The 25804-nt window shown below is 54.8% G+C and overlaps 1 protein-coding gene across 3 annotated transcripts in view; it reads left to right on the top strand.

Moving 5' to 3' along the window:
• The window catches only part of CRYL1 (crystallin lambda 1), a 70191-nt gene that overhangs the window by 13667 nt on the left and 30720 nt on the right, over window positions 1-25804 (top strand). For all 3 annotated transcript variants that reach the window (XM_016119793.2, XM_016119790.2, XM_036228348.1), the window contains one exon: window positions 7365-7491. In XM_016119793.2, coding sequence (XP_015975279.2) covers window positions 7365-7491 — 127 coding nt within the window. The remainder of the gene's footprint in view (window positions 1-7364; window positions 7492-25804) is intronic.

The following is a 25804-nucleotide window of genomic DNA, read 5'->3' as shown; positions in this document are numbered from 1 at the left end:
CATGTCCCTCTGCCATCCTCCCTCCTCGACTCTGACACTGGCCAATGGGACATCTGCCTGGCAAGACTTTGTCGGTAAAATTCCAAGGTTGGGGAAAACACCAACCATGGGTTTTACACTTATTAAATGTAGGGGGGGGAAACCCTCACACGGTTAGAAAGCACAATTAAAGATTCGTGGCAGTTGCCTCAAATGGGTGTGATCAAGAAAGAAACACAAGAAGCCGTGGGCAACGTTCGTGGACGCTTCTGCAGCCTCGCGCAGGACGATGAAGGATTCGCGTGTGACTGTGGCTGCCTGCCTGGGCAGGGCCGGGTGTCCGCGGTGGCCCCAGCAGAAGGCGCAGGGAGGCTGTGACCGAACCCAACCAGACCGCGCCTTCGGAAGCGGCCAGAAGTCCTGCCACTGGAAGTTCACGGCCACAACGCACATTCGGCCAGTCCCGCCGACTTATCTGTGTGTTCACAGGTCAGGCTGTCACTTGCTGCCGCTGGGACAGCTCAATGGCTTCGTTTCACTTATTGATCCTTGTTCCCAAACAGAAGTGGCTTCGCTTTGCCTGGTTTTGAAGTTCTATGTGCCGACCCTACATGGAGGAAGCCGAGGGGATGTGGGGCGCCGGAGGCTGCGTCTGGATGTCAGGGTGGAGCGCGGTGGACGCCTGTGCCGGGCCCCTGTGTGCTTGTGCATGTGCACAACGCCGGCAGCGCAGTGGGCGGTGCAGCCCCCCCCTCCTGCGTGAGGGGCCCAGAACCCAGGTCTCTGCCGGCCACAGGCGGCCGGTAACGCGCACTCTGAGGCCGCCGGCCGGGGAAGAAGTGCAGCGCGGAGCGCGGGTCCCTCCTGTCCACGGTGGTCGACGTGCCTCCCCAGAGGTTTCCAGGTCGGGACGTCCGAGGGGCCTGGGCAGTAACCGCGTGAAAGGCGGGAGGGGACTGGATGAAATCGGGGGGCGCAGGGGGCGGGGCGCCGTCGGGACAGCGGAGATCGCCTGCGCTGGGAGGCAGTAGAGGCCGAGGCGACTCGGCGGCCACACGCGCAGTCTGGGGCCCTCGCTGGTGTTCCGCGCCCTTTCTCTCCTCATTTCAAAACCATAGAAAGGGGAAAAGCGCGGTGAACGCGCGCGAGAAAAGTGCTCGCGTGGCGTTGCACGCAGAAGACGCCGCACTGGGGGGCTGCGCCCCACGCCACCCACGCCCGACGCCTGGTTTGGGGGTGTGAGCGCAGCCAGCGCGGACTAGAGGTGCGGGCGGAGCCCTGGGGCCCTCGGAGGGGTGTGCTCGGGCCTCGGTTCCCGCGACAGGGCCAGGCCGGGGAGCAGCAGCAGCATCTGAGGGCGAGCAGGGGACACACGCAGGGCCACCCCGCCCGGAAGAGAGCCTGGCCTTTCTCCTCGCTGCCCTCTGCTGAGGGCGGAGCCAGCGTGTGTGCGCGTGTGTGCATTGTGTGTGTGGGTGTGTGCGTGAGTGCGCATGTGCGTGCACGATGTGCATTGTGTGTGCGTGTGCGTGTGCGTGCGTGTGCATGCGCGCACACGTGTGTCCATTGTGAGTGTGTGGATGTCTGCATGTGTGTGCGTGTGTGCACATGTGTGTGCACATGTGTGTGCACTATGAGTGTGTGGGTGTGTGCATTGTGTGGGTGTGTGCGTGTGTGTGTGCATGTGCATGCACGATGTGCATTGTGTGTGTGCATGTGCGCACACGTGTGTGTCCATTGTGTGTGTGGATGTCTGCATGTGTGTGCGTGTGTGCACATGTTTGTGCGCATATGTGTGTGTTATGAGTGTGTGGGTGTGCGTGTGTGTGCATGTGCGCGTGTGCGCGCGCGTGTGTGACGGGTCTCACCGTTCCTGTGTGAGCTGATCTAATGCCCATCTTCCCCAGCGTGTCACGCCTGCCCTCTAGTGGCTGCTGCGGCCTGCTGCATTACTGCAGCAGCTGGGGGCGGGGCCTGGGCTCCTGCGCCCCTGTCTGGCTGTGCTACACCTTAGTCTGTGGACTCTGGCCACGCCAGGCCCCTCCGGAGACCCGTTAACATATTCTCGCTGGTGTTTCCTTGACCATGTCTCCATCCAGTTCCATCTTCCAAAAACTAACTTCCACTTGCATGCCTCTATTTTTTTTTTTTAATTTTTATTTCTATGGAGGTATAATGGGCTTATGGCATCATAGTAGTTTCGGGTGTACAACATAATGATTGACCTTTGTGTGCATTGTGAGACGATCACATTAAGTCTAGTTAAGAGGATTAGTCTGGTTTTATCAAGGTTTCTGCAGGGAGCCGGCTAAGCATATGAGTTTTATTCACCACATGTGAGTGGAAGTCCACGCCTAGATTATTACGTGAATCGACTGGAATGATGCTAGCCAAAATGATTTTCTAACTTATCCTACAAAACCCACAAGGTGGCCCCTAAATGAGTTCATTTCTGCATTCTAGTTCCTATGGAGTTTCAATCTTGCTTGACTTCTAGCCACATTCACTTTCTAGAGGATTCAAGTTTATTTATTTTTTATTTTGTATATTTTTAGGCGAGGCAACCTTTGGTTGACTTCACAGATTGCAAGGATCTTGTTATCTTACAGTCTCTTATTTTTTATTTATTTTTTTATTCCTACAACACCTGGTCTTCCTAGGTGGTCTCCCATCTAGGTACTAGACAGGGCTGAACCTGCTTAGCTTCTGAGATCAGACGGGATCGGTCTTAGTCAGGGTGGTGTGGCCGCAGATGGGGACTCAAGTTTAAATAAAAGTTAATCCCGGTTAAAACAACCAATCCAGTAATGAAGAAAATATATAGTCTTTGTCTTTTTTATTTTTAATTAGGGTAAAAAAAAAAAAAACCATACCATTCTCACAGCTCTGGAGTCTAGGGGAAAAAAATACCGTAAAACTTACCGTCCTTACCATTTTTAAGTGTATAGCTCAGCAACATTACATACACACACGCCGTTGGGCCTCCATCACCAACATCACCTCTAGAACGTTTCCATTTTGCAAGACAAACTCGGTCGGCATTAAAGACCAGCGCCCCGGACCCCGCCCCTGGAGACATCCGGCCTGCCGTCTGCCTCTGTGATCTGACTGCTCTGGGTGCCCCATATGACAGCAGTCACACAGTGTTTGTCTTCTTGTGACTCGCTGATTTCACTCAGTAGAGTGTCCTCAAGGGTCATCCACGGTGCAGCATGTGACGGGGCGTCCTTCTTTTCTAAGGCTGGGTGACATTCTGTCATGTGCGTGTATCACGTCTTGTTTATCCGTCCATCCATCGATGGGCACCTGAGCTGCTTTTGGCGACAGTGAACGTAGCTGCTATGAACACGGGCGTACAAGCATCTCTTCGAGTCCCTGCTTTCCTCGCGGGGACGTGTGCCCCGAAGCGGGGTGGCTGGATCACGTGGGCAACCCCACGTGGGTGCCACCCATTGTCCACGACCACCGCACCCTCTCCCAGGAGCGCACGAGTTTCCCCTTCTGCCGTTGTCTTGATCTTTTAAAATCAGTAAACACTCCTTTCGGTAAAAACCTCAAAAGCAGACATGTAAGAAACTCACGCGTACCTTACCCTACCCTGATCACCGCCAGCGCTTCCTCTTCTCCACCTTTAAACGCCAGCGCAGCTCTGCGGGCGTCTGCAGCGGGTCCCATCGGGCCGGCGCTGGGCTGCCCCTGCAGGCGGGGCCGGGGCTGCAGCGGCCGCGCCCGGGCGAGCGGGCAGGTGGCTCGGCGCCCTCCGCCGGGGCAGGCTGCTGGGGGCCGCGGGGAGGCGGTGGAGAGCCGGGTCTTTTCTGGTCCTTATGGCCCTCTCCTGCAAAGCTTGCTGCAGACGTCCTTCCAGAACACTCCAGGAAAAGTATCGGGACGAGCCTAACTGGGACAAAGCATCGCCAAAGGTCTGGGTTTGATCTGCAGCAAGTGAATCCGCTGAGCTTGTCCGGAACACGAGGGGTCCGCTCGTCCGGCAGCTGCTCCCAGCCTCTTGGGCGGGTCTCCCTGGGCATCGCGCACAGCAGGGCCCTGGCAGGCACTCACTGTCCCCTCCGCCCGAGTCCGGCCCGGGTGAGAAGGGCCTGAGGCCAGATCTTCACCTGGAGTCCAGTTCGCAGGGGCCATTGGTTGCGGCTGTTCCAGGCCTGCTTTCTGTCCCCACGTGGCCCTGTCCCCCTTCCCTGGGCAGGCCCGAGGGACAGGCGGCCATGCGGAGCAGGAGGCTGCCCCGCCTCCCACTCCTCAGGACATTGGGAAGAGTCGACAGCTCGCTCTGGCCTCCTGGGCCCCCGAGCACCTTGGGCACAGCGGCCGCTCGGCACCAGCGCGTGGTCACTGGGCACTGGCTTCGGCATTGAAACCCTGAGCTCAGCAGGAAATAGTCGTGTGAGCATGGCGGCTAAAGGAACTTTAACTTTTTTTAATTAAAAAAGATGACCAGAACAAAATGTGTCATTTCAGATTGGCGGTGGTTCGTTCTTGTGGTGGAAACACGGGGCAGTTTTTTGTTCTTCCTCCGTTTTTTTTTTATTTCACAAAATAAGTTATGAAAAGAAAACAGTTCCAGAAAAGCAACGGCCCCTCTGGCAAGTTTCGTACTTGCCCCCCTGTGACAGCAGCCGAGCTGCAGTGGCTTTCGTGTCTGTTCGGTGGCCACACACAGCCCTGCAGAGACGAGAACGAAAGCGTGCTCATTCTCACTGCGTTCCTTCTCGCTGCGTTTGTGGGAGATGCGGCTGACTTTCGCCCATCTCATGGCTTCCAGCCGTTGCCGCAGGTTGAACTGGTATAAATTATGTCGTTTAAAACGGGAACGTTTGGATGCGTGGCAATTGCCTGCATCCCCCAGGCCCGTCGAGCCCCTGTCCGAGGGTCAGGGTGGAGGAACTCAGACGACGCCTGTCCGTGGGGACCAAGTGCGAGGCTGCCAGGCGGAGGGGTGCCGGAAGCTAGCCCTGCCACAGAGATGGGACATTCAGGGGACGCCTGAGCCCGACGGTCAGACAGCGTCTCTGGCAGCTCACAGTGTTCTAGAGCGCTGTCTGGGCCACACTGCGGTGACTCTGCCCCTGGCTGTCCCTCTGTGCCTCGTCCTGGCCCTGACGGGTCCACTTCTGGGGTCTTCATTTCAGGTTGTCCAAGAGGGATGAGCTGCTGGGGGACCCTCCGTTGCACAGCCGCCTCCGTCAGCGCCCATCTCGGGGGCAGGTTGGGAACCGCACATATCTGCTGGTGCAGAACCCGCCCTGAAAGGAGGGGGGATTTTACTGGGTACACTGGGGCTCCCTGAAGGGGACCCGGGTGCCCTGGAGCCTAAGTCCAGGCTCAGCGGGTTGGGGCGCAGCTGCCCGTCGCATCGTGAGGGAGGAAATGCTCTCAGCTTCCTCTCCCAGCGTATCTCGGCCCACTGGGCACCCGAATATTCAGATTTTAACCCGATAAATTGTGCCCAGTGGTCCTCTGAACAGATTCCAGCAGGCGGGATCTCAGATTTTACACGCGAGAGCCACTGTGGTCTCGTGGGAGCTCCGGAAGACGAAGAGGTGCTCAGCGTGTGGAGAGAGAGCGAGGACGTGGACTTGGTCCCGGCCTGTTCCCCGTGGGCGCGTGCGTCTGTGCCCCGGGGCCTGGATCCCTGTCTCACCAACGTCTCTGCAGACTGGGGTCCCTCTGGACACCCCTGAACGAAGCCAGTGCCGGCAGCGAAACGAGAACTGGGAAGAGCATGACTTTCCCACCGTGGAGCTGTCTCTCAGCCCTGGTGCTGAGTGGAGCGGAGAGACCAGTCTTCGTGGAGTCCGAAGCTCAAAGTCACACCACTGTGTGGCCTTAGGGCTCCAAGCCGAGGATTCAGATGATTCAGGTATCAGATGATTCAGATTGGTCCCTCGGCCAGCAGGGTCTCGGGGTGTCTCCAGAGGCAAAGTGCATACTGCCTCTGGGTCGGCCCTCGGACTCGCAGACAAGCCTTTTCTTGCGGCCTTTTTGCTGTGATTCCCTCAACGAGGTCCGAAGCACCTGTTTGCTGGCAGCTCTGTTCTCTTGATTTTAGCTAAGACGCCAGACAGCACACGACACAACTAACATAAACTTCTCGATGAACGGGCTCAGGAGCCACAGCCGAAAATTGCAGGACATGCGAGACCCCGGGCATTGTGAGCGCGGCGGGCCGACCTGCGGCGGGGCCCGACGGCGCTGCCTGGCACGCGCTTCGGGGACGAAGGGCTCTCACGGCGAGCGGCCGGCTCCAGGAGAGAGCGGGCGTGAAAACGACTTGACTCGCCGGCAGAACGTGCACGGAGCTTCGTGGAAAGCCTGAGCGCGGCAGCCGCGCGCAGGCAGCCCGCCACGGATTTTCAGACCACCTGTGGAAATGCGGGCCTTGCGCTCAGTGTTCACCGAGGACTAAGATGGTGACAGCAGAGCTTTGCACCCAGCACGGGGCCCGTGTGACTGGCGGTGACGCCCCAGGAGGCCGGCCGGCCGGGTCAGCAGATGCTGACTGGCGGAAGGCTGAGGACACAGGGGCTCTGCCTCCCGCTTTGACCCCCGTTGGCTTTGCTTCATCCTTAAACAATTTTTTTTTTTGTAACAATTTTAATCGTGGTAGAAAACACACAAAACCTAGTACCGCAGCACATTTAAGGGTACAGTTCACTGATATTAAGTATATTCCTGTTTGTCTCTGTAACTCTTGTCACCTTGCCAGATGGAAACTCTGTCCCCATTTAACACTAACCCCCGCCCCCCCCCTCCCCAGCCCGACTCCCACCACCTACCTCTGTCTCCATGGTTTCCGAGAGGGCCTTGCATAAGTGGGATCACGCAGGAGCTGTCCTTTTGCGATGGGCTTATTTTACGGAGCACAGTGTCTTCCAGGTTCACCCATGTCGTGGCAGGTGACAGGCTGAATACTATTCCATTGTCTGAATGGGCGTTGGTCCGCGGATTGGCCCGTCTGCGGGCACTTGGGTCGTTTCTGCCTCCTGGCGGCTGTGAACACGGGTGCGCGGATATCCCAGGCTCTGCTTTCCATTGTCCCGTTGTCCCGTTGTCCCGGGTCTGTGTGCGCGCAGAGGCGGGATCGCTGGGTCACGTGGTGGTTGTAGTTTTAACTTACCAAGAAGCGGGCCAGCTGTTTACATGCACCCCCCCTCCCGACCCCCCACGGGGCGCAGCGGCTCCGGTTTCTCCGCGTCCTCGCCTGCACTGGGTGTATTTCAAGGTCTTTGGATGGCAGACATCCTCACGCGTGAAGTGGCATCTCTGTGGCTTTGATTGGCGAGTCGCTCCTGATGGGCAGTGCTGACCTTTTTTTCGCTTTGAATCTGCTTTTGGATGCTCAGCGATCGCGCTCTCCTTCTTTCCAGAAAAGAGATGAAGTCGCTGGAGCAGTTGGGTTCTCTGAAAGGCGCGCTGAGCGCCCCTCAGCAGCTGTCGCTCATCTCCGGCTGCTGGGACCTCCGGGAGGCAGTAGAGGGCGCCATTCACATTCAGGTGAGTGGGGACCGCGGCGTCGCCGGCTGGGGGAGGGACCCCGCCTCCCGCGGGGGAGACCAAGGCTGGTAAAAGGTAGGGACGTCGGCACTGCGTCGTGTGACCGGCAACGCCGGCCCTGGGATGCTCCCGCTGGGCGCTCTGCAAACTGGGGTGACGCCGCGGTCTTTCGGGGGCGCTGGGATTTGGAGCAAACTGCCGCGTGGAGTCAGGGTCACCCTCCCGCGGCCTGAGCGTGCCTCGTTTGCGCATAAGCAAAGGCTTACAGGAAACACCTGGAAAACTCGGGGTATGGATCGGGCTTTCGAAGCATTACACCCGCTGCCGTAGGTTAAGCAGCTCCGCCCAGAACTGGCCGCGCCCCTCGCGGTGCCCGGGCCTCCGCGTCCTGACGCTCGAGCCCCCCCTCCCCCCCCCCCGTCTCACCGTCCCCGCGAGGGGCCAGCTGCACGTCGGGGGCAGCCCCGACCCCAGCAGTGCGGTCGGTGCGGGAAGCCGGGCCCGCCCTGCGCGGCCGGCCGGACGCCCTGCAGCCGACCCGGACGCGGGTGGGCAGAGCCGCGGAAGCGGGTGCGGGGTGCCGCGGGGGTGCACGGGGTGCGGGGCGCTAGCTCCGGGGGTGCGGGGTGCCGCGGGGGCACAGGGTGCGGGGCTGGCTCCGAGGGTGCGGGGTGCCGCGGGGGTGCACGGGTGCGGGGCTGGCTCCCGGGTGCGGGGCGCAGGGGCCCTCGCTGGCGCCTGGCTGGGGCGGGTGCGCGCTCCGTGCGCCGCGCGAGGAGTGCGGCCAGGTGCGCGGCCCCGGCCAGGACACCCCGCAGCCGTGTGGAGCCGCTGTGGCCCCGCAGGTTTCCGTGATGCGCCCCCTTCCTGCTGCCCCAGGGACCATCCGTAGGTCTGCGTTAAATTTTTCTCTGGACCCATTTAAAAATAAAATAGATGCTGTCAGATGGCTTCTATACTATCATGATTGAATTAGGCTCAGGCTCAATGTTTCTTTCCCAAACAGTATATTATATTTTTAAAAATGGATCACCCTCCACAATATAAGAACCTAAAGATAACTTGACTATGACTAGTCCTTCCATGGGATAATTTTTGGGCAATATCCTAACTTATAATGCATGTCAAGTGCTGAACAGTACTTGGCACACAGAACATACTTAATAAAGTTGTAAAGCATTATTTTATAGTGTGACCGCTTGGGTACAGTTTCGGCAGTGGACAAATGACCCGGGGCAAGGCCTGTCGTTCTGCGCGTGTCGGGTGCTGAGCACTGCTCCTGGGGGTCGGCCCCTGATGTCTGGACTGACGGGCGAGCGCACGTGACGTTTCCCGGCAGAGCAGCCCGGAGTCCGGCGGTGCGCGGAGAGGCCGCCAGAGGGCGGTGCTGTCCACCCTGCCAGGTTTAATTCCCGTGAGCGGTCGTGCAGTCTTTCCAGACACACGGAGTGACAGGGAGGGGGGGTTGTGGCCAGGAGGACTTGGGAAGGCTGGGGCCTGCTCGGCCTTACACAGGTGGCTTTGGGGGCTGGGGCCAGGGCAGAGGTGGAGATGGGGAAAGGGTCTCAGGAAGAGATGAGCGGAGGACAAAGGACCCCGTGGGAGTGCTCCAGGCCACGTGAGGAGCTGGGGAAAGGCCGGCCGAGGGGACCGAGCGGGGCGTGCTGAGAGTCCCATGGCACACCAGCTAACCTTTGCCAGGTTCTGGAGGGGTGCACAGCTGCCCTATCCAGGTGTTCTCCTTCAGAAAGAGGGAGTTTGGGTTTCGTTCCATGTCCCGATTAGAATCCTCCAGGGAAGGTGTTTAGTAGGAGAGTGAAACCCATCAGCAGGGAAAGCGAGTAAGAAAGCCGAGCTTCCATTTCTGTCTGTTGCCCTGACTGACCTTCTTGGGCACGTTCCCACGTTTCTTTAGGTGACATGTGGCGAATTCAATTTTCCGGATTTTGAGACTAATGAATATTTTGTCTCATTTTCCAAACTAACAAGTAAATAATCTCCTCCCTCCCCCATCAAAGCCTCCCTAATGTACCATGTGTTTGTTAATTTATGTTAGATTTCTAACAATCCGGGAATGTTAAAAAAATATATATTTTATAGAAAAAAAAAGTTTACAGAAATACTGGTCCATGATTCCAAAAATGTTTTAATACTTTTGTGTTTCCATTTCTCGTTTATTTTCTCTCTTCTTCTAACATACTTGGCATTCCACTGTAAATAGAATTTTGTATCATGGTTTTTATTTAAAACCTAGAACATTTCTCGCAGTGTGGTTTGCCCAGGACTTTGTCAGATAGAAGTATAGTTTTTGGACTTACAGCACTTGTTGTGTTTCTTACGTGATGTTTAACCTGACAGAAACTTCCGTCTAAGGATGGTACTCGGGCTGAAGTTCAAAGGGCCACTCCCCCCACTCCCCCCACCCCAGGTCCTCGAGCCCTCACCGCTGCACCTCTCGTCAACCCTTACAACAACTCCGATTTTTTTTAGAGGGAACATTCTCACTGTAGAAAACCTAACCTAGGCTCTTCAGACACATGTCTCTTATGAAAAGAAAATTGTTATTACTTTAGGGAATTGTTCAGAAGCCGGAGGCAGCACTGCTAAGTTCACAAGCGAACAAACCACATTGCTGGTCTCCGCTATTCAACTGCAAACCACCCGGCTGTAGGATTTGACTGGCCGGGAGCGAGAGCCCCCGAAATGTGAACCTAAGTCTCCCAGGCGAGTTGCCTTCCGCCCAACCCCCCGAGGCCAGAGCAGGGCTGAGTTCCCTAACAGTCTGCTGAGCTGTGGGCGCATGCAGGAGCCAAACCTGAATTGCTAGACCTTAGTGCAATTTTGAAATCAAACCTTGCCTGGCAAGAAAAGCTACTATCCTGGAAAAATAAGTCTGTCTGAAAAGCCTGACTAAAGCGTTGACTCTTCAAGAGCTTAAGGCTCATTAACTGTGATCCAGAGGCTTGATCTAATCTCTGGGGTTTAAGGCTTGAGCCGGGGGTAGCTGGTAGGAGCCCTGGGAGCAGTTCATGGAGTTCTGACCTTTAAGTGGTGTCCCCTTACACAAAATCAGGGCAACAGCTGAAACTGGAGGCAGGTTATATTACCCACAGAGATAAGCAGAATTTGCATTCTGCACTTTACCTCTAAAATTTAGAAAACACTGGTCATTTCGATAAGGACTCTCAGACCTTGTCAGCAGTTATAGGAAGTGGCGATCGTAAATTCTAACATCGTTTTAAAATTTATATGTTTCCTTAAACAGTAGAAGCTTGGCGGACTTTGGCCTTCGACTTTGGCCTCGGCATAACCCTTCTCTCACGGGGGTGTGGGTGTGGGTGGGGGATTTTGGCCGGTGCCAGGTGTGTAGGGTGCCAGCACTGAGGCTATACAGAGTGTTCCCTGAGCACGAATTTCATTCTTCCTCTCCTACGTGCTTAAAAATCAGATTTCCTGAGGTGTGATTTGCACACGCTAAAGTTCGTCCGTTTTTGCGTTCCAGCCCACGTGTTTTGACACATGCATTCCATCACTTTCGAGCTTTACAGCATCCATCACCCCTACCTGAGCCCCACCCTGAAGTCAACCTCCTCCCCGCCCCCGGCAAGCCTCCATCTGTTTTTTTGCCCCATAGTTTTGCCTTTTCCATAATGTGATGCAAAACGGAATCATCCCGTCTGCAGTCTTTGCGTTTGGCGTCTTTCTCAGAGTAAAATGAACGTGAGATCCGCACGCGCTGCCTCGGTGATCGGTGATTCGTTTCTTTTTGCGCAGGAGCCCACAGTTCCTCTGTTCATGCACCAGATGAAGAACATTTGGCTTGTCCCAGTTTTTAGCAATTATGAATAACACTGGTGTAAACATTTTTATGTGAACATTTGTTTTTATTTCTTTTGGGTAAACGCCTAGGAGTGGAATTACTAGGCATAAGGTAAGTGCATGTTTATCTTTGTAAGAAACGACAGAACTGTTTTCGGAAGCGGCTCCCCATTTTGCATGTTCGTGTGCATCACGTGAGTGTCGGTTGCTCTGCGCCTGGGAGTGTCAAGGTGGGTCCCCCAACCTCACGTGCATGTAGTGCTGGGGTTTTAGTTTGCATCTCACTGATGACTAAGGGCATCAACTACCTTTTGCTATGTTTATTTATAACATCCCTTGGTGTAGCGTGTCTTCAAACCTTTTGCCTATTTTTTTAAAAATTGGGTGGTTTTGTTTCTTATTGAATTTCGAAATTTTCTTATGGCTATATTCTGGAGAAAAATTCTTTGTCCAGTACGTGTTTTGCAAACATTTTCTATTAATGTTTCTGTTTTCCTAACAGTGACTTTTTAAAAGCAGCAGTTTTCATTTTCAGTGACATCCAATTTAAAGTTTTTTCCTTTTATGGATTATGCTTTTTCTGTTTTCTTATTCGGACTTTGTCTGACCAAAGGTCACAGAGTTTTTCCTCCTGTATTTTTTTTTAGAGGCTTTATAGTTTAATATTTTACATGTATGTCCACTATCCATTTTGAGTTACTTTTAATATGAGGTAAAAGGGCATTCAGTTGTTTTTATGTGATTTTTTGAGACTGTCATTTCTTCATTGAACTGCCGTTGAATTTTGGTCAAAAATCAACTGACCATATATGGGAGGGATTTTCTGGACTCTATTCTGTTCCACTGTTCTACGGGTCTATGACACTTTGTTTATAGTAAAATTTGAAATCAGGTAGTGTGAGTTCTCCAAATGTGTTCTTTTTAAAAATTATTTTGGCTAGTTCCTTTGTTTTACATTTTAGAATTAGCTCATCAGTTTCTAAAAAAAAAAAAAATCCTGCTGAGATTACAGCAAATCTATTCATCAGTTTGGAGGAGGATCAACATCTTGACAAGATTGAATTTTCCAGCCCACAAATGCAGTATATTTCTCCATTCGTTCAGTCTTAGTCTTAATAAAATCTGTCACGGGTGTTTTGTAGTTTTCAGCATACAGGTCTTGACGTGCTGTCTTAGATTTACACGTAAATATTCCATGGTTTTGGTGCCGCGCAGAGCTTTTCCGCGCCCGCGCTCCGTCGCCCGCGCGCGCTGGCGGAGTCCGGCGTCCTGCACCGCGCGCGCCTCCGCCCCGCGGCCACCCGACGCTCGCGTCACTTCCAGCAGCGCTTGCGTGGATGCTTCAGGGTTTTCTGTGTACACCGTCGTATCTGTGAATAGAGTTTTATTTCTTCCTCTCCAATCGGTTGAGTTTCTACTTATTTTTCTTAACTAGGCCCTTGGGCGTGATGTTGAAGAGACTGAGTTTCTACTTATTTTTCTTAACTAGGCCCTTGGGCGTGATGTTGAAGAGACACGGGGGGAGTGGACATCTCCGCCTTGTTTTTCTGATCACGCGGGGAAAGCATTCAGTCTTTCGTCGCTAATTGTGATGCTAGGTGGGTTTTTTTTTTTTTTTTGATATCTTTGAACAAGTTCCCTTTACTTCCCAGTTTGTCAAGAGTTGGTATCATGAATGGATGTCGAATTTTGAATTTTGTCGAATGGTTTTTCTGCATCGATTGCAATGATCATATGGTTTTTCTTTAATCTATTGTTATGGTCAATTTTGTTGGTTTATTTTAGAATGCCGAACCAACCTTGCATGCCCAGAATAAACCTCACTTGATCGTGGTGTATTATCCTTTTTATGTTTTTCTAGATTTAATTTGCTAGTATTCGTTGAGGGTTCTCGCATCTATATTTATAGGGATATTCGTCTCAAGTTTTATCGTCTTGTCATTTCTGCATCTGGTTTTTGTACTGGGGTAGCACTGGCCTCATAAAATGAGTTGAGAAATGTCCTCACCTCTTATATCTTCTGGAAGAGTTTGTGTAGGAGTGGTTCCATGTCTTTTTCAGTGTTTTGTAGAATTCACCAGTGAAACTATGTAGGCCTCCAGTTTCTTTGGGTCAGAGGCTTTGGACAGTGACTTCACTTCTTTAGTAGATAAAAGACTTTTAGGATTATCTACTTTTACCTGAGTGACCCTTGGAAGGTGTGTCTCTCAAGGCATTTGTGTATGTCATTTGTCACAGGCAGACTGATGCCATATTTTTGAATTTATAAGAATAAAGTTATTTATGACATTCCTTTATTGTCCTTTTACTACCTGGGGTTTTTTATTGATGTGCCTTCTTTATTCCTGATACTGATAATTGATGTTTTCTCTCTTTTTTCTTTAATTAATTTGGCTAGTAGTTTATTAATTTTACTAATATTTTCAAAGAACCGACTTTTGGTTTCATGAGTTTTTCTCTAAGTGATTTTTTGTTCTATATTTCACTGATTTCTGCTGTTAGCTCTCTTTCTTTCCTGCTACTCACATCGAATTTAATTTGTACGTCTTCTATTTTCCTTTAGATATCTGGTTCGAGATCTGTGTTTTCTAATATTAGCATCTAATGCAATGCATTTCCACTGCTCGGGCTGTATGCCACTTTGTTGTTTTCTGGATGTTACTTAGTTACTTTGTTTCTCTTCTCCTCTCTTGCTGCCTTCATTTGTGTTTTGCTGATTTTTTTTTTTTTTTTGTAGTGGTGTACTTTGATTCCTTTCTCATTTTCTTACATGCATCTTCTTTATAGATATTTTCTCTGTGGTTACCATAGGGATTACATAAAATATCGTACAGCAATCCGTTTTAAACTGTAGCTACTTAACTTCAGTCCCACGGGGCAGCTCAATTCCTTTGCATCCCCATTTATGTTATTAATGTCACAAATGACATATTTCTGCCTTTTGTTTATATCGACATGGTTTAGCAGTTACAGTTATTTTTCGTTTTCATCTTTGCAACCCCATTCGGTGCCAGCCTCGAATGTGCGGTGTGTCCCCCAGTCTCAGGGCTGCGGGGTTCTGCGTGTGTCCCTATCCTTGCCTTTGCCAGCGAGCTCTGGACTTCCGTACGTGTGTGCATTGCTGCCCGGCATTTTACCTTGGAGGACCCCCGTCGGCGGCTCTCGTAGGCAGGCCGAGTGGCGATGAACTGCCTTGAGCTTTTGTTTATCCAGGAAGATGTTTATTTCTCCTTCAATTTTAAAGGACGGTTTGGCCAGATATAGTTTTCTTGGTTGGCGGCTTTTTCTTTCAGCACTTCGAATGAGGTTTCCCACCGCCTTCAGCCTGTAATGTTTCTGCTGAGAGATCTCATAGTCAGAGGCCCGTTCCCCTGTACGTGATTCAGCTCTGAACGGATCCATTTGTCCTTAGCCACTGCACCCCCCCGCCCCCTCCCCCAGTGCTTTTCCTCTGCGGAGGTCCCTATGCCGGGGGAATTCAGTCGATCTAAATCAAATGCCACGTGGAGAACAGTGGCCTAATTGCCACCTCCAGTACTTTGCTGTCATAAATGAGACTCAGTTGGCTGTCCTTGTATATCATTCCTGCATCAGTTGAGTTGCTTTTTTAAGAGCAGGTTCACTGAAAGTGGAATTACTAGATGCCAGCCAGCCCCTTTCTGGCACTCGGGGACGTGCTGCCAAGTGACACTGTAAACCCTCCTTGCCCTTTTAAGAGCAGCCTATGAAGTCAGTTTTATCTCTAAGCTTGCCAGTATTGGGTCTATGGATCCTTAGGATGCTTATTACATTGACAAATGAAAACGAGCACTTCGCCGTTCACGTTTGTGGTAACAAACATGTCATCGTCCCGATGTCGGCACTCCTGGTTTGGTTTCTGAAATCACCGAAACACCGAATGATGGCCCTACTTTCCCCTAAACTTGACTAGTTCGAATCTTTGTTTAAAAGGACACTGCCCGGCTCTTGAGAAAGATGGGAAGATATTGTAATAAAAATCGGAGAATCAAGATAATATTGATTATGTATAGATACAAAACCTCTCTCTGTATATACACACGTACATATATACATACATATGTATACTTCTCTTTCCATAGATAGAAACTAAATTGCCCCTTCGCCTTAGAAATGATAGGCAGTTAACGCCCAAAGTCAAAATAAGCACGTGTTTAATATAAACATTTTTATTGTATGAAATCTGTTAAATGGACTATAAAATACCAAGTAAGGGGGGGAAATGTGAGGGGAAAAAAACGTGATGTTGTCATTAGTTGGAAACACGACGAGGGCCTGTGAACGTCTCACGCTCGGGTGGCGGGCGGCGCCCCCCAGCGGTGGCGCGGGTGCTGCGGGTGCCGCTGGGCGGGCGGCTACTACTGCCGAGGGCGCGGGGTGCCGGGCACTGCGGAGCGCACCCCGGAGCCCCGTTCCCGCACGAGCAGGCGCCTGCGGGTCTCCGCGTGGGGCCGGACACCGGCCCGCCCCGCCTGCCGCTCGGCTCCCCCCGCGCGCGCCAGGCTCCTGCTCCGAGCGGCGGGGGGCCCAGACCTCGCCCGCGCCCCGCTCCGCGCCCCGGGCGCCCGTCTGCCGACTCCACGCCGGGCCGTGTCCGGTTTCATCTGAAAGTCAGTATTCAGGGCCCCGCTGCCGGGCGCATCTGTTTGAACAACGGGGGCGACGAGAATCAAAGGGCCCCTTTCAAGCCGCTGACTTTCACCTTTTGGGAGCTGGGTTGGGCCGTGTCACCCGTCACCTGGGGGACAGCTTCCTGTCACTCGGGAGCCCTGGCCATTGGCAAGCACTGAATCGCCCATTGTGCGAGGGCCGCGGCTTGGCGCTCGGGTAGCTGGTCCTGCTGTGTGGCCGAGGAGTGGCTCCCTCCGGCCCCTCTGACGCCAGAGGCCACCGTGAGGGCCATGGCGAGGGGCGACGTTGCCGTTTCCGGCCGCCTGGCCTCTGCCGCGTGCCAGCGCGAGGCGGGGGCTCAGCCAGGTGCCTGCCGTGCGGCGCACCTGTGTGCCTCACACCTGTCACCCTTGCCGGACTCTCTACAGGCCCTCCCTGACGCCTGACAGGGACTGGCCCGGGGCCTCTGACACTGTCGGCCTCCTCTGCGAGTTCCCCTGAACGCCTGTGGCGCCCCCTGAGTCGGTGGGTAGGGTGGGTAGCCAGTGGGACTCCTCCCCCTCCCCTCCCCCTCCCCTCCCACTCCAAGGACCCGGGGCCCTAGCAGCCGGCAGCGCATGGGGCCCCTGTGTCCCCAAGGCCAGCGGCTTCTCCCTTGCCGCCCCCCCCTCCGCCCCCAGAACTAACGGTGGGTGCCGTGTGCCACCCTCTAACCGCCTCCCAGATCTGTGCCTCGCACTGGCCTGCGGTGCCCCCGAGGGCGGCCACTGATTCTTGCCTTGCCCTCCCCTCCCCCGACACACGGCCTCCCTGCCTGCGGGGAGTTTTGGGTGTTGTTTTGGTGATTTCCCTTGTGGCCATGTCCCCAGCACCTAAGCAGCGCATGGGAAGAGGTACAGACTTGGTGTTAACGTTTGCGGAGGACCGAATAATGACGCTGGGACCTCGCCTAGGCCCCGTGGCCTGTGGACCGTGGAGGTGGTGCTGGGGGCGGCCCCGCAGACCCACACACTCTGCGGCCAACTCGGGGAGGGTCCCGCCGGGGGTGTGCAGCCTGCCTCGGGGTCCCGGCTGTTAGCGCTGGGGGAGACGGACCAGGGCTTCCAAGCTGGCCTGACCCCGAGGCTGGGGGGCCTTGTCCCTGATCCTCTGGTCACTGAATAAGAAAACCACAGTGTAGTGGGGTTCTGGGGTACCAGGTTGCCTTGTCCCCTTGCTGAGGGTATGAGTCAGGGCCAGCCTAGACAGGAACCTGTGGGTTTGCGGAGAGGCAGGAAAAGGTTTCTCCAGAAAATCTCCAGGTGGAGGCCTGGGTGCTAGCAGTGAGGGACTTGGGGTGGGGATCCCCGTTCTGCTGGGAGCAGCCTCTCCCCGTGGTCTCGGCAGGGGTCCAGGAGCTCTTTAAAGTAAGAACTTCAGAGCTGCCTTCACGGCTGAAAATGCAAGAAAACGGAAGCCGTTGGGCCTCCCGCTGCTGCACGCGCTCCCGGAGCGTCTGGGGAGAGGCCCAGGGCCAGCTGCTGTCCGGGGAACGGGGGACCGAGCCGCACTCCGCTCCGCCCGCACCCCGGCGTTTTTATCCACTGCCTGCTGCAGGAAGGGAAACCCCTTCACAGATGAGGAAGTGGGAGCTGATTTCTCGTTAGCCGCGTTTGGGGGGCCAGGTTACTCTGTTACTTATTCCCAGTTAACATGATGTGTTTTGGGTACTTTCCCGGCACGTGGACCAGGTACGGAAACAGCGGCAGAAATGAGAAATGCGTCCTGCCGTCTGTCCCGTCTCTCCTCCATCTCTCGGTCCTTGGGAAATTCACGTGTAACGTCACCCTGAGCGGCCCCACACCCCCCACCTCAAGGGCTCTGATCCGCATGACACCGTGTGTCTGTAACCGAGGCTGGGTTATGTGCGGGGGCGGGGAGGGTGGCCTGTGCGGGCCGGGGCCCTGGGATTGGGCTTGGCCTCTGTCCTGCACGGTCCCCCACCCCGCGTTCCCACGCCAGGTCCTGTGTGTGACAAGGCCCCCTGAGGGTCTTCCAGCTCGAGGCCAGTTCAGAGCCTCAGGCTGGTACACAGGGCTGAATCTAGCCTCAGACAGTGGTAAGAATGTTTTTTTTTTGTTATTATTTTAATGACTCACTGTTTAAAAGTCAGGAAATTTTCACGTAGAATGTGGATTTCTCCCAGCTCGTTGGAATCCGAGCGTCTGGCCACGCGGTGACTGCCCGGTCCCGTCGCGGCCTTGTGTGCCTTATTCGGAGGCCAAGTGGCTGTCACCACGTCACGGTTCTTGCGCTGAACCTCTCGGAGTGGAGAGGAAAGTGAACTGCTTCTTGTATCTGAGTCTCGGTCAAAAGTGGGAAAAGCAAAAGTAAGCTGCAGACGACTTTCCCGCCCCTTGGCCCATCTCCCTGTTACCCGCCTCAGAGTGGAGGCCTTGACCTTGCTCCTCTGCCCCGCCCCTCCAGGCTGAGCGCCCGAAAATCTTAACATTCCAACAGGAAGAGGCACAGAGGGGGTTCAGGGGGCAGCCCCTCCCACATGCCAGGGCACAGCCGGCCTCTCCGTCCAGCCCCACTGAGCCCCAAGATGTCCTAGGCTGCCTGCCAGCAACCCGAGACCATGGCTGGTGCTGACGGTCCGGGAACTGGGACCAGGCAGGGAGTCCCCAGAGACGCTCTTGGCTTCCTTCTCGTCCCGTGGGGGGGTGGGGAGACCCAGCACCAGATGGCGGAGGACGCCCACTCGGCACAGCAGGCATCCAGGGGCCGGAGAGGGGCAGGGTGCTGGTCCTGAAGCCATGTCCCTTCTCATTGGCTGCAGACGGGCTGCTGAGCGCGATGCCACCTGGTCTCGGGACGTGGCGAGAGGCGAGGCCACGTTGGGAAGATGGATTTAGCTTTTTACCCAAAGCGCAGGCACACTAGGTGTCAAAGATCGTGTCGGTCTTCGACGTCTGTGCTGTGTGGCGCGTATGGTGACCATGCCCCTCCAAATCCATCCCGCCTCTCCTTTGTGGTGTGGCTTTTGGCATGCAGGGTAGTCTCAGCTGTAGGGACAGCCACCACGTCTCAGTCCACGGGGAGACACGGGCAAGGAATGCCACCAGCCAGAGGACCAAACGGCAGCGTAAGGCTGAGGACTTTCGGGAAGGGGGTGTCTCAGCCCGGTGCCGATCGAACCCTGTGTCCTCCCGCCCTTCGGGCCGTCTGTGGTGGGAGCCGACCCCTTTCTTTACTGTTCGGGGCATTTTGAGTTTGGTCTTTGATTTCCTGAGCTGAGAGCATCCTGGCTTGTAAAGATGGTAAATTATGGGCCGACCCCGGCTCAAACGCCTGAAGGCTTCCCGGCAGCCTCTCAGTCTCGCCGGGGGTTTAGGCGTGTGAAACCTTGTTCGTTTGGTCTGCGGAGTCTCGTGTGGAAGATTAAATTCGTGTTTACCAAGGACTGCTGGGCCCAGACTTGAATCATGGGACAAAGGGAGAGACAAGAGAGCGTCCACATTTAAACTTGCGTTTCCCCCTCGCCACCCGCACGTAGGTCCCCCCAAAGGAGGTGGCACACACGTTCCGAGAGCCACGGCTTGCTTCAGGCGTGGGGCCCGGGGCAGCTTCAGGAGGCGGGCTGCGGCCGCGTCTCTGGCAGACGCTGCGTTCTGGAGAAGGCTCTGTCGGGAGCGGAGTTCCAGTCGAGAGCCTGTCTACCAGCTTGTTCGGTACGTCCTACGGATGTTTCTCGAAGCTGGGGCGCGGCCGAGCGGCGTGTGGTCAGGCGCCTGGGCCGCGCGAGGCCTGTGCGCAGCGGGCGGTGTGCGCGTGGTCGGGCCCCGCACCCGGCCGGCAGCGCCGTGCTGCGCCCCGGGGCGCCCCGCGGAGTCCCCCTGCGGCCTGGGCTCCTTCCCAGGGGCCGGCGGGGCCGGGAAACCCGCGAGGTTCCCTGAAAAGGCGGTGCTTTCCGTGGGGGCCGCGGCGACACGTGCGTCCCCAGGGCGTGCGCTGCGTTCCCGGCGGTCGCGCGGGCTTCCCCGGCTCCGCAGCGACTCAGTGACACGACGCCGGCGGGAGACGCGCGCGTCGGCGGGGCGCGGGGCGAAGGCGCGGGGCTCCCCGCAGCGCCCCGCACCCGGCGCCCGTGGGCCGAGCCCCGAAGCCGTGGGGAAGGCCGCACCGAGCGTGAAGCTCAAGGCCGTGTTCAAGGTGGACGCATCGGAGATCCACGGGGCAGCGCGCTGGGCGGGCCTGGGGGTTCCGGGGACCCCGGGGGCCGCCACGGCACCTCGCCCCGCACTGGGGCCGTGGGGTGACAGGCTCGCCCTCGCTGCCCGGCCGGCCTCTGGCCCCCCGTTTCCCCCTCCTGGCGGGGGCCTCCGCAAGCGAACCTCCCTCGGCGGGGCGCAGGCCGCGCAGGCGCCAAGCGCGGGCGCTGCGACGGGATTGTCCCGGGACCCGGCGGAAAGGTACGTGGCGAGCTGGGCGCAGACGGGGGACCGGCCGAGGCGCCGGCGAACGTGGCGTGACAGGGTCGAAGAGTTTCTGGCGCCTGCAGGTTCACCGATGCTTTTCTCTCCCTTTGAGGCATTTTCCTGGTCCAGGGGAGGGCGAACGGGAAAGGGACCCAGGGTGGACTCCCCGAGCGCGCGGTCACGAGCCGCTTCTCAAAACCGCAGCGCCCGAGGCGGCGTGAATGGCAGCGCATGTGCGCGTGTTCGTGTGTGCATGTGTGCGTGCATGTGTGCGGGTGTGCATGTGTGCGTGTGTGCATGTGTGCGTGTGTGCATGTGTGCGTGTGTGCGTGTGTGCGTGTGTGTGTGTACCTATTTTGCTTCTTTAATAAACTTTTTTGACTACGGTTCACACACAGCGTCATGCTGTTTTCAGGTGCACAGCACAGGGCTTAGGCCTTTCTAGAACCTACGCAGCGGTCCCTCCGGTTGGCCGGTCCCTCGGGCAGCACCCACAGTTACCCTGACGTTACCGACTTCATTCTCTGCACTGCACTCCGCGCCCCCGTGACTGTTGTGTAACCGCCAACGTGTGCATCTCAAGACGGCATTTTTTAAAATTGAGGTGCGATTGACGTACCACACTATGAACATCACATCGCATCACGGCATAGCGACTTGATATGTACATATACTGCCAACCGCTCACACGGTGAGTCCAGTTAGCATCCGTCACCGCATACAGTTACGTTTTTTTCTTGTGATGAGTACTTATGCTTATTCATATTTAAGTTCGATCGAGCCCACTTTGGCTGCGTTTCTGATTATGAAGACTGCGTGAATGTACGTTTCCTGCAGGTAGTAGAAAAACGGCACCATTTGCCTCTTGCTTTAGGAAGAAAGAAACTCAGGAGGCTCCTCACTCCTGGTTGAACCAGAATCAGGTGAACGGCCAAAGCTGAGTTCCCACCCACCTTCCCCTCACCGTGAGCACCCTGGCTGACAGGCCCGCACAAGGCCAAGTGGGTGAGACTCATGATCTCTCCTCGAAAAAATGGCCAGGGGTGAGACAGCTACTTAGTCATTATTTTAACTGTAGGCTGCAAAATGGCTTACGTTGGTGGTAATGGCATCTCAGGTAATGGATGGAGGCTGCCAAGAACACACTCGCCTTGGCAAGTCCATGAGCTAGTACTCTCTCCCAAGAAGCCTGGCTGGATTCCAGAACCTTCTTCCGGGCAGTGCTCAAACCTGTCGCACTGTATTTTGCTGCTCTGTTTCACGGAACAGAGTTGGTCATTGCTTTTACTGCATGCGTGCCGAAAGGCTGTTCTAATATCCACCTACTCAGAAGATCACCGTCTGCCTCGCGGTTCTCTGCAGAAACAGGAGTGGACTCCCCGAGCCCGCAGCCATGTGTGGGCCCTGCCTTCTGCCAGGCAGAGCACGCTGGGGCCCGGGAGCGCCCCCTTCCTGACCACCTGTGCCCTGACCCCCACATCAGACACATGAGCCTCCTCTCGGAACTGCAAGGAATCACCTCTTCCTTGTTGTCTTTCCCCATTGCCCTAGACTATTTCTACGTGGCCATCTGATCGATACGCCCCCATTTCAAACCCTTCGTTCCTTTCTTGCTGTCGACAAGATACAGCCGAGCCCCTCGGCGTGGTCCCCAAGCCCTCTGTGGTGTGTTCCCTACCTACCTCTCACCTCATCTCTCCCACCCTCTCCGCTCCCAAACAGCGCGTCGAAGGTCCACGAGCACACCCGCGCCCCGGGCAGGGTCCCCCGGAGCCCAGGCTGTCTGCGGCGGCTCCTCCGGTGGCTCTTGTCTCCTCCCGGCTCCCAGCAGAAGCTGTTGTGTTTTCCACACGTGCGTGGTGGGCCGCGGGCCGGATCACGCTGTGTCCTGGCGGTTTGTTTATCTGGGTGTCTCTCCATGTGGCTTTGACGTTCGAGGTCAAGGCCGTGCCGGCATTTTCCTTAGAGCTCCAGCCTGTTTTCTCAGAAAGATTGATATTTGGAACCACTGTCTTTTTAATAAAGATGATCAAAATTTACTATATACTCTATTTAAAGGTAAACACAAAAACTAATACGAGATGGATTAGATTAAACAAACATCTTAAAAATGCCAGAATGTCCTGGGACGTGGTGTAGGTACGATGACATGGAGGCAGGAGGGCCTCGCCGAGAGGGATGACACCTGTGGCCGAAAGGAGCCGATGCCCGATTTGGAAAAATTAAAACGCTGTAGGACAAGAGACACTGCGAACACAGTAAGAAGATGAGCAGCAGCCCAGGAAAGCGTGTTTGCAATGTCCAAATCATATTAAAAGAAATGTAACGCAATAGGAAAAAGACAAAACTCCTTAGAAAAATAGGCAAAGGCTAGGAACAGGCAATGCACAAAGAGGCCAATGAAATGGTCATGGAATGCACGGACGTCATCGACGTGGCAGACGTTAATCCAATTCTGTGTCAGTGATCACTTCGAATGTCTGGTCCAAATGCACCAGTGAAGAGAGAGATTGGCGGGGCGGGTGGACAGACAGGGTGCAGCCGGACGTTGCCCACAAGGCGCCCACTCTGACCGAGTGATGGAGGCAGAAGAACGCACCATGCCGACCCGGATCGGAAGGCAGGAGAGCTGTACCGGTTCTCCGCAGAGCAGACGTCACAGCAAGGAAAGCGTTCGGAGGCAAAGGAGGGCATTGCCTGACGATAGAGGCTTGATTCCCCGGGAAGACGAACAGGTCTCTGTGCTGCGTGCACGGCTCGCGAGCATGGCAGACGGCATGGGCCAGCGCGGATAGCGCCGCAGCGTGGGCTGGACGTCGCGCCCGCGGAGCTGGACGCTGACCCCGCCCTGTCGGAAGCGGAGGCACTCAGCAGCCGGGAGGTCGGTAAGGGCGTGGTGGAGCTCGGCAGTGCCGTCCGTCAACCACAGGCAGCTGACGTCCGCGGACCGCTCCATCCAGTACCAGCGGAACACACATTTCTCAAGCCCACATGGAACCTTCCGGTCCATAAAACACACTTTAACAAATTTGAAAGAATAGAAATTAGGCAATGTCTGCTCTCAGACCACAATGAAATCAAACTGGAAATCAGTAACAGAAAACTAGGAAATCCTCCCATGTGTGGAGAATGAAGAACACCCTTCTGAACAGCGCACGGATTCAAGAAAAAATCTTAGGAGAGATTTTTAAAATATTTTGAACTGAATGAAAATGAAGACACAACACTTCAAAAGTTGTGGGACTCGGCGCATGCAGCGCTTAGGGGAAGTTGGCAGCCTGGAATGCGTATGTTAGAAAAGAGGAAAGATCTAAAATCAACAATGTGTCCTTACCATAGGAAGCTTGAAGTAAGCAGGGTACAAGAAGTCCGATTTAGAGCATAAACCAGTGAAATGGAAAACAGGAAATCCGTGGGGGAATCAGTGAACCCGAAAGGCAGTTCTTCGAACAGATCAGTAAGGGCGATAAGCCCCTCGCAGGCTGACTAAGGAAGACAGTGACAGAGGACACAAGTTACGAATGCCAGAAACGAAAGCAGGGACAGCTCCACGGATCGGGTGGGCACTAAAGGGTAACGAAGGGTCACCACGAGTGGCCCTGTGCCCAGAACTCGCTAACTCAGATGGAATGGACCAATTCCTTGAATGACACAGTCTGCCAGCACTCGCAAAGAAGAAACAGGCCTGGGTCTGTTTAAAAATCGATCATCAGTAACCGTCTTAAAAAGAAAGCACTGGGCGCAGACGGGCTCATTGGTCAATTCTACCGATCATTCAGGGAAGAAATCACACCGGTTCTCTAGGGTCTCAGAGGACAGAACAGAGGGAGGCCAGCATGGCCCTGCTGCCAAAAGACAGAGACAGCACGAGGAGAAGCTGCATCGGTGCAAAAATCCTCAACATGATATTAGCAAATCAAATCCCCAAAAACATGCACGAAAAGAACAATACACAACAACCAGGTGGGCTGTAGCCCACGTATCAAGCCACGCTCGGCATTCGAGAGGCGGTGGACGTAACTGCCATCGCCCGGGTGCTCAGGCATATCTTAGGGACATAGAAAACACAGAGACGTTTATTTCATTATCACTTATTCCATGTCCAGTGTTCTTGGTTGCTCCGTATGGATTCAGTTTTTTGGTTTTTTTTTTCCCCCTCCCCGGTATCTTTTCTCCTTCTGTCTACAGTCTTTCCTTTAAAATTTCTTGTGGATCAGTTAGGTCTGATGAGAATGGATTCCCTGAATCGTTGTGTAAAAGTTTATTTTTCATCTTCATTTTTAAAAGGATCTTTGCCGGGCGTAGAATTCTGGTCGATGCTTCTTTACTTCCTGCGTTTGAAGATGTTATTCCCTCACCTTCCATCTGATCTTTCCCAGAAAGTCTTTTTTTTTTTTTTTTATTCTTACCTTTATTCTTTTATTATGGGACGTTTTTCTCTTCATTGCTTTCAACATTTCTCTGTCTTGAGCAGTTCCAGCCCTTCGAATATCATTCACCTCGATGTGTGTGGATTTGGGGGAAAGGAGGCGATTTGTCCTGTGCTGTGCTCTCCGAGCTTCTTGGTGTTGTCCGTTACTTTGGGAACGTGCTCGGCCATTATTTCTTTAGATTTTTTTCTTCTGCGCATTTCATATCTCTTCTGCTTCTGGGATTCCAGGGACATCCGTGTTAGGTCACCCGATAGTCTTCCTACGCGTCTCGGACGCTCCGTGTGTTCTTTCCAGTCTTTTTGCCCCTTGTTTCCTTGTTTTAGACGATTCCCGCGAGCCTACTGATGAGGCTCTGAGAGCGTTCTTCATCTCTGCCACTCGCTTTCGCGTTCAGGATTCTCGTTCAACCCTCCGGGCACTTCCTGCTTCTCCGCCGAAGTCGTCCATGCGACTCTGCACGCTGTCTGTCTTTTCCACTGGAGTCTTTGGCTTGTCACCCACAGTTCTGCGGAACCCACTGTCAGATGCCGCCACCGAGTCTGGCTCCAACGGCCACTTTGTCCCTTGGGCGTGCGCGTCTCCGGGTGCCTCGTAGCTTCTCGTTCGTGGAAGCCAGATGACTTGAGCAGGACGGTCGGTGCTGACGTGAGCAGGTTTCATGCCTGGGCTTTGGCGTGCCTTTCCTGCTGCTTTTGTTGTGGGGATCTGACTTAATCTGGTGGGAAGTTGGGCGAGGTTTAAGGCCTGTGAATCGCCGCGGTTCCTCCTGGTGCGTGACGGGTTTCAAGTTCCTCCGGCGGCACCTGCGTTTCAGGTGCAGCCCGGCTGCCCAGGGGCATTTTTCCCCTTGTCGCCTGCCCCGCCCTCGGCTTCCTGGCTTCCCTTCGCGCAGCCTTCAGAGAGGTCTCCATGCGTTCATTCCGTTCTCTCCCCGAAGCGTCTCTCGTTACTTGCTGCTTGAAACTTGGTAGC

The sequence above is a fragment of the Rousettus aegyptiacus genome, unplaced genomic scaffold, assembly GCF_014176215.1.
Source record: "Rousettus aegyptiacus isolate mRouAeg1 unplaced genomic scaffold, mRouAeg1.p scaffold_m13_p_11, whole genome shotgun sequence".
NCBI classification, from domain to species: domain Eukaryota; kingdom Metazoa; phylum Chordata; class Mammalia; order Chiroptera; family Pteropodidae; genus Rousettus; species Rousettus aegyptiacus.
Note: the sequence above shows the minus strand (reverse complement) of the source record. Positions and strands in the feature narration are given on the sequence as shown.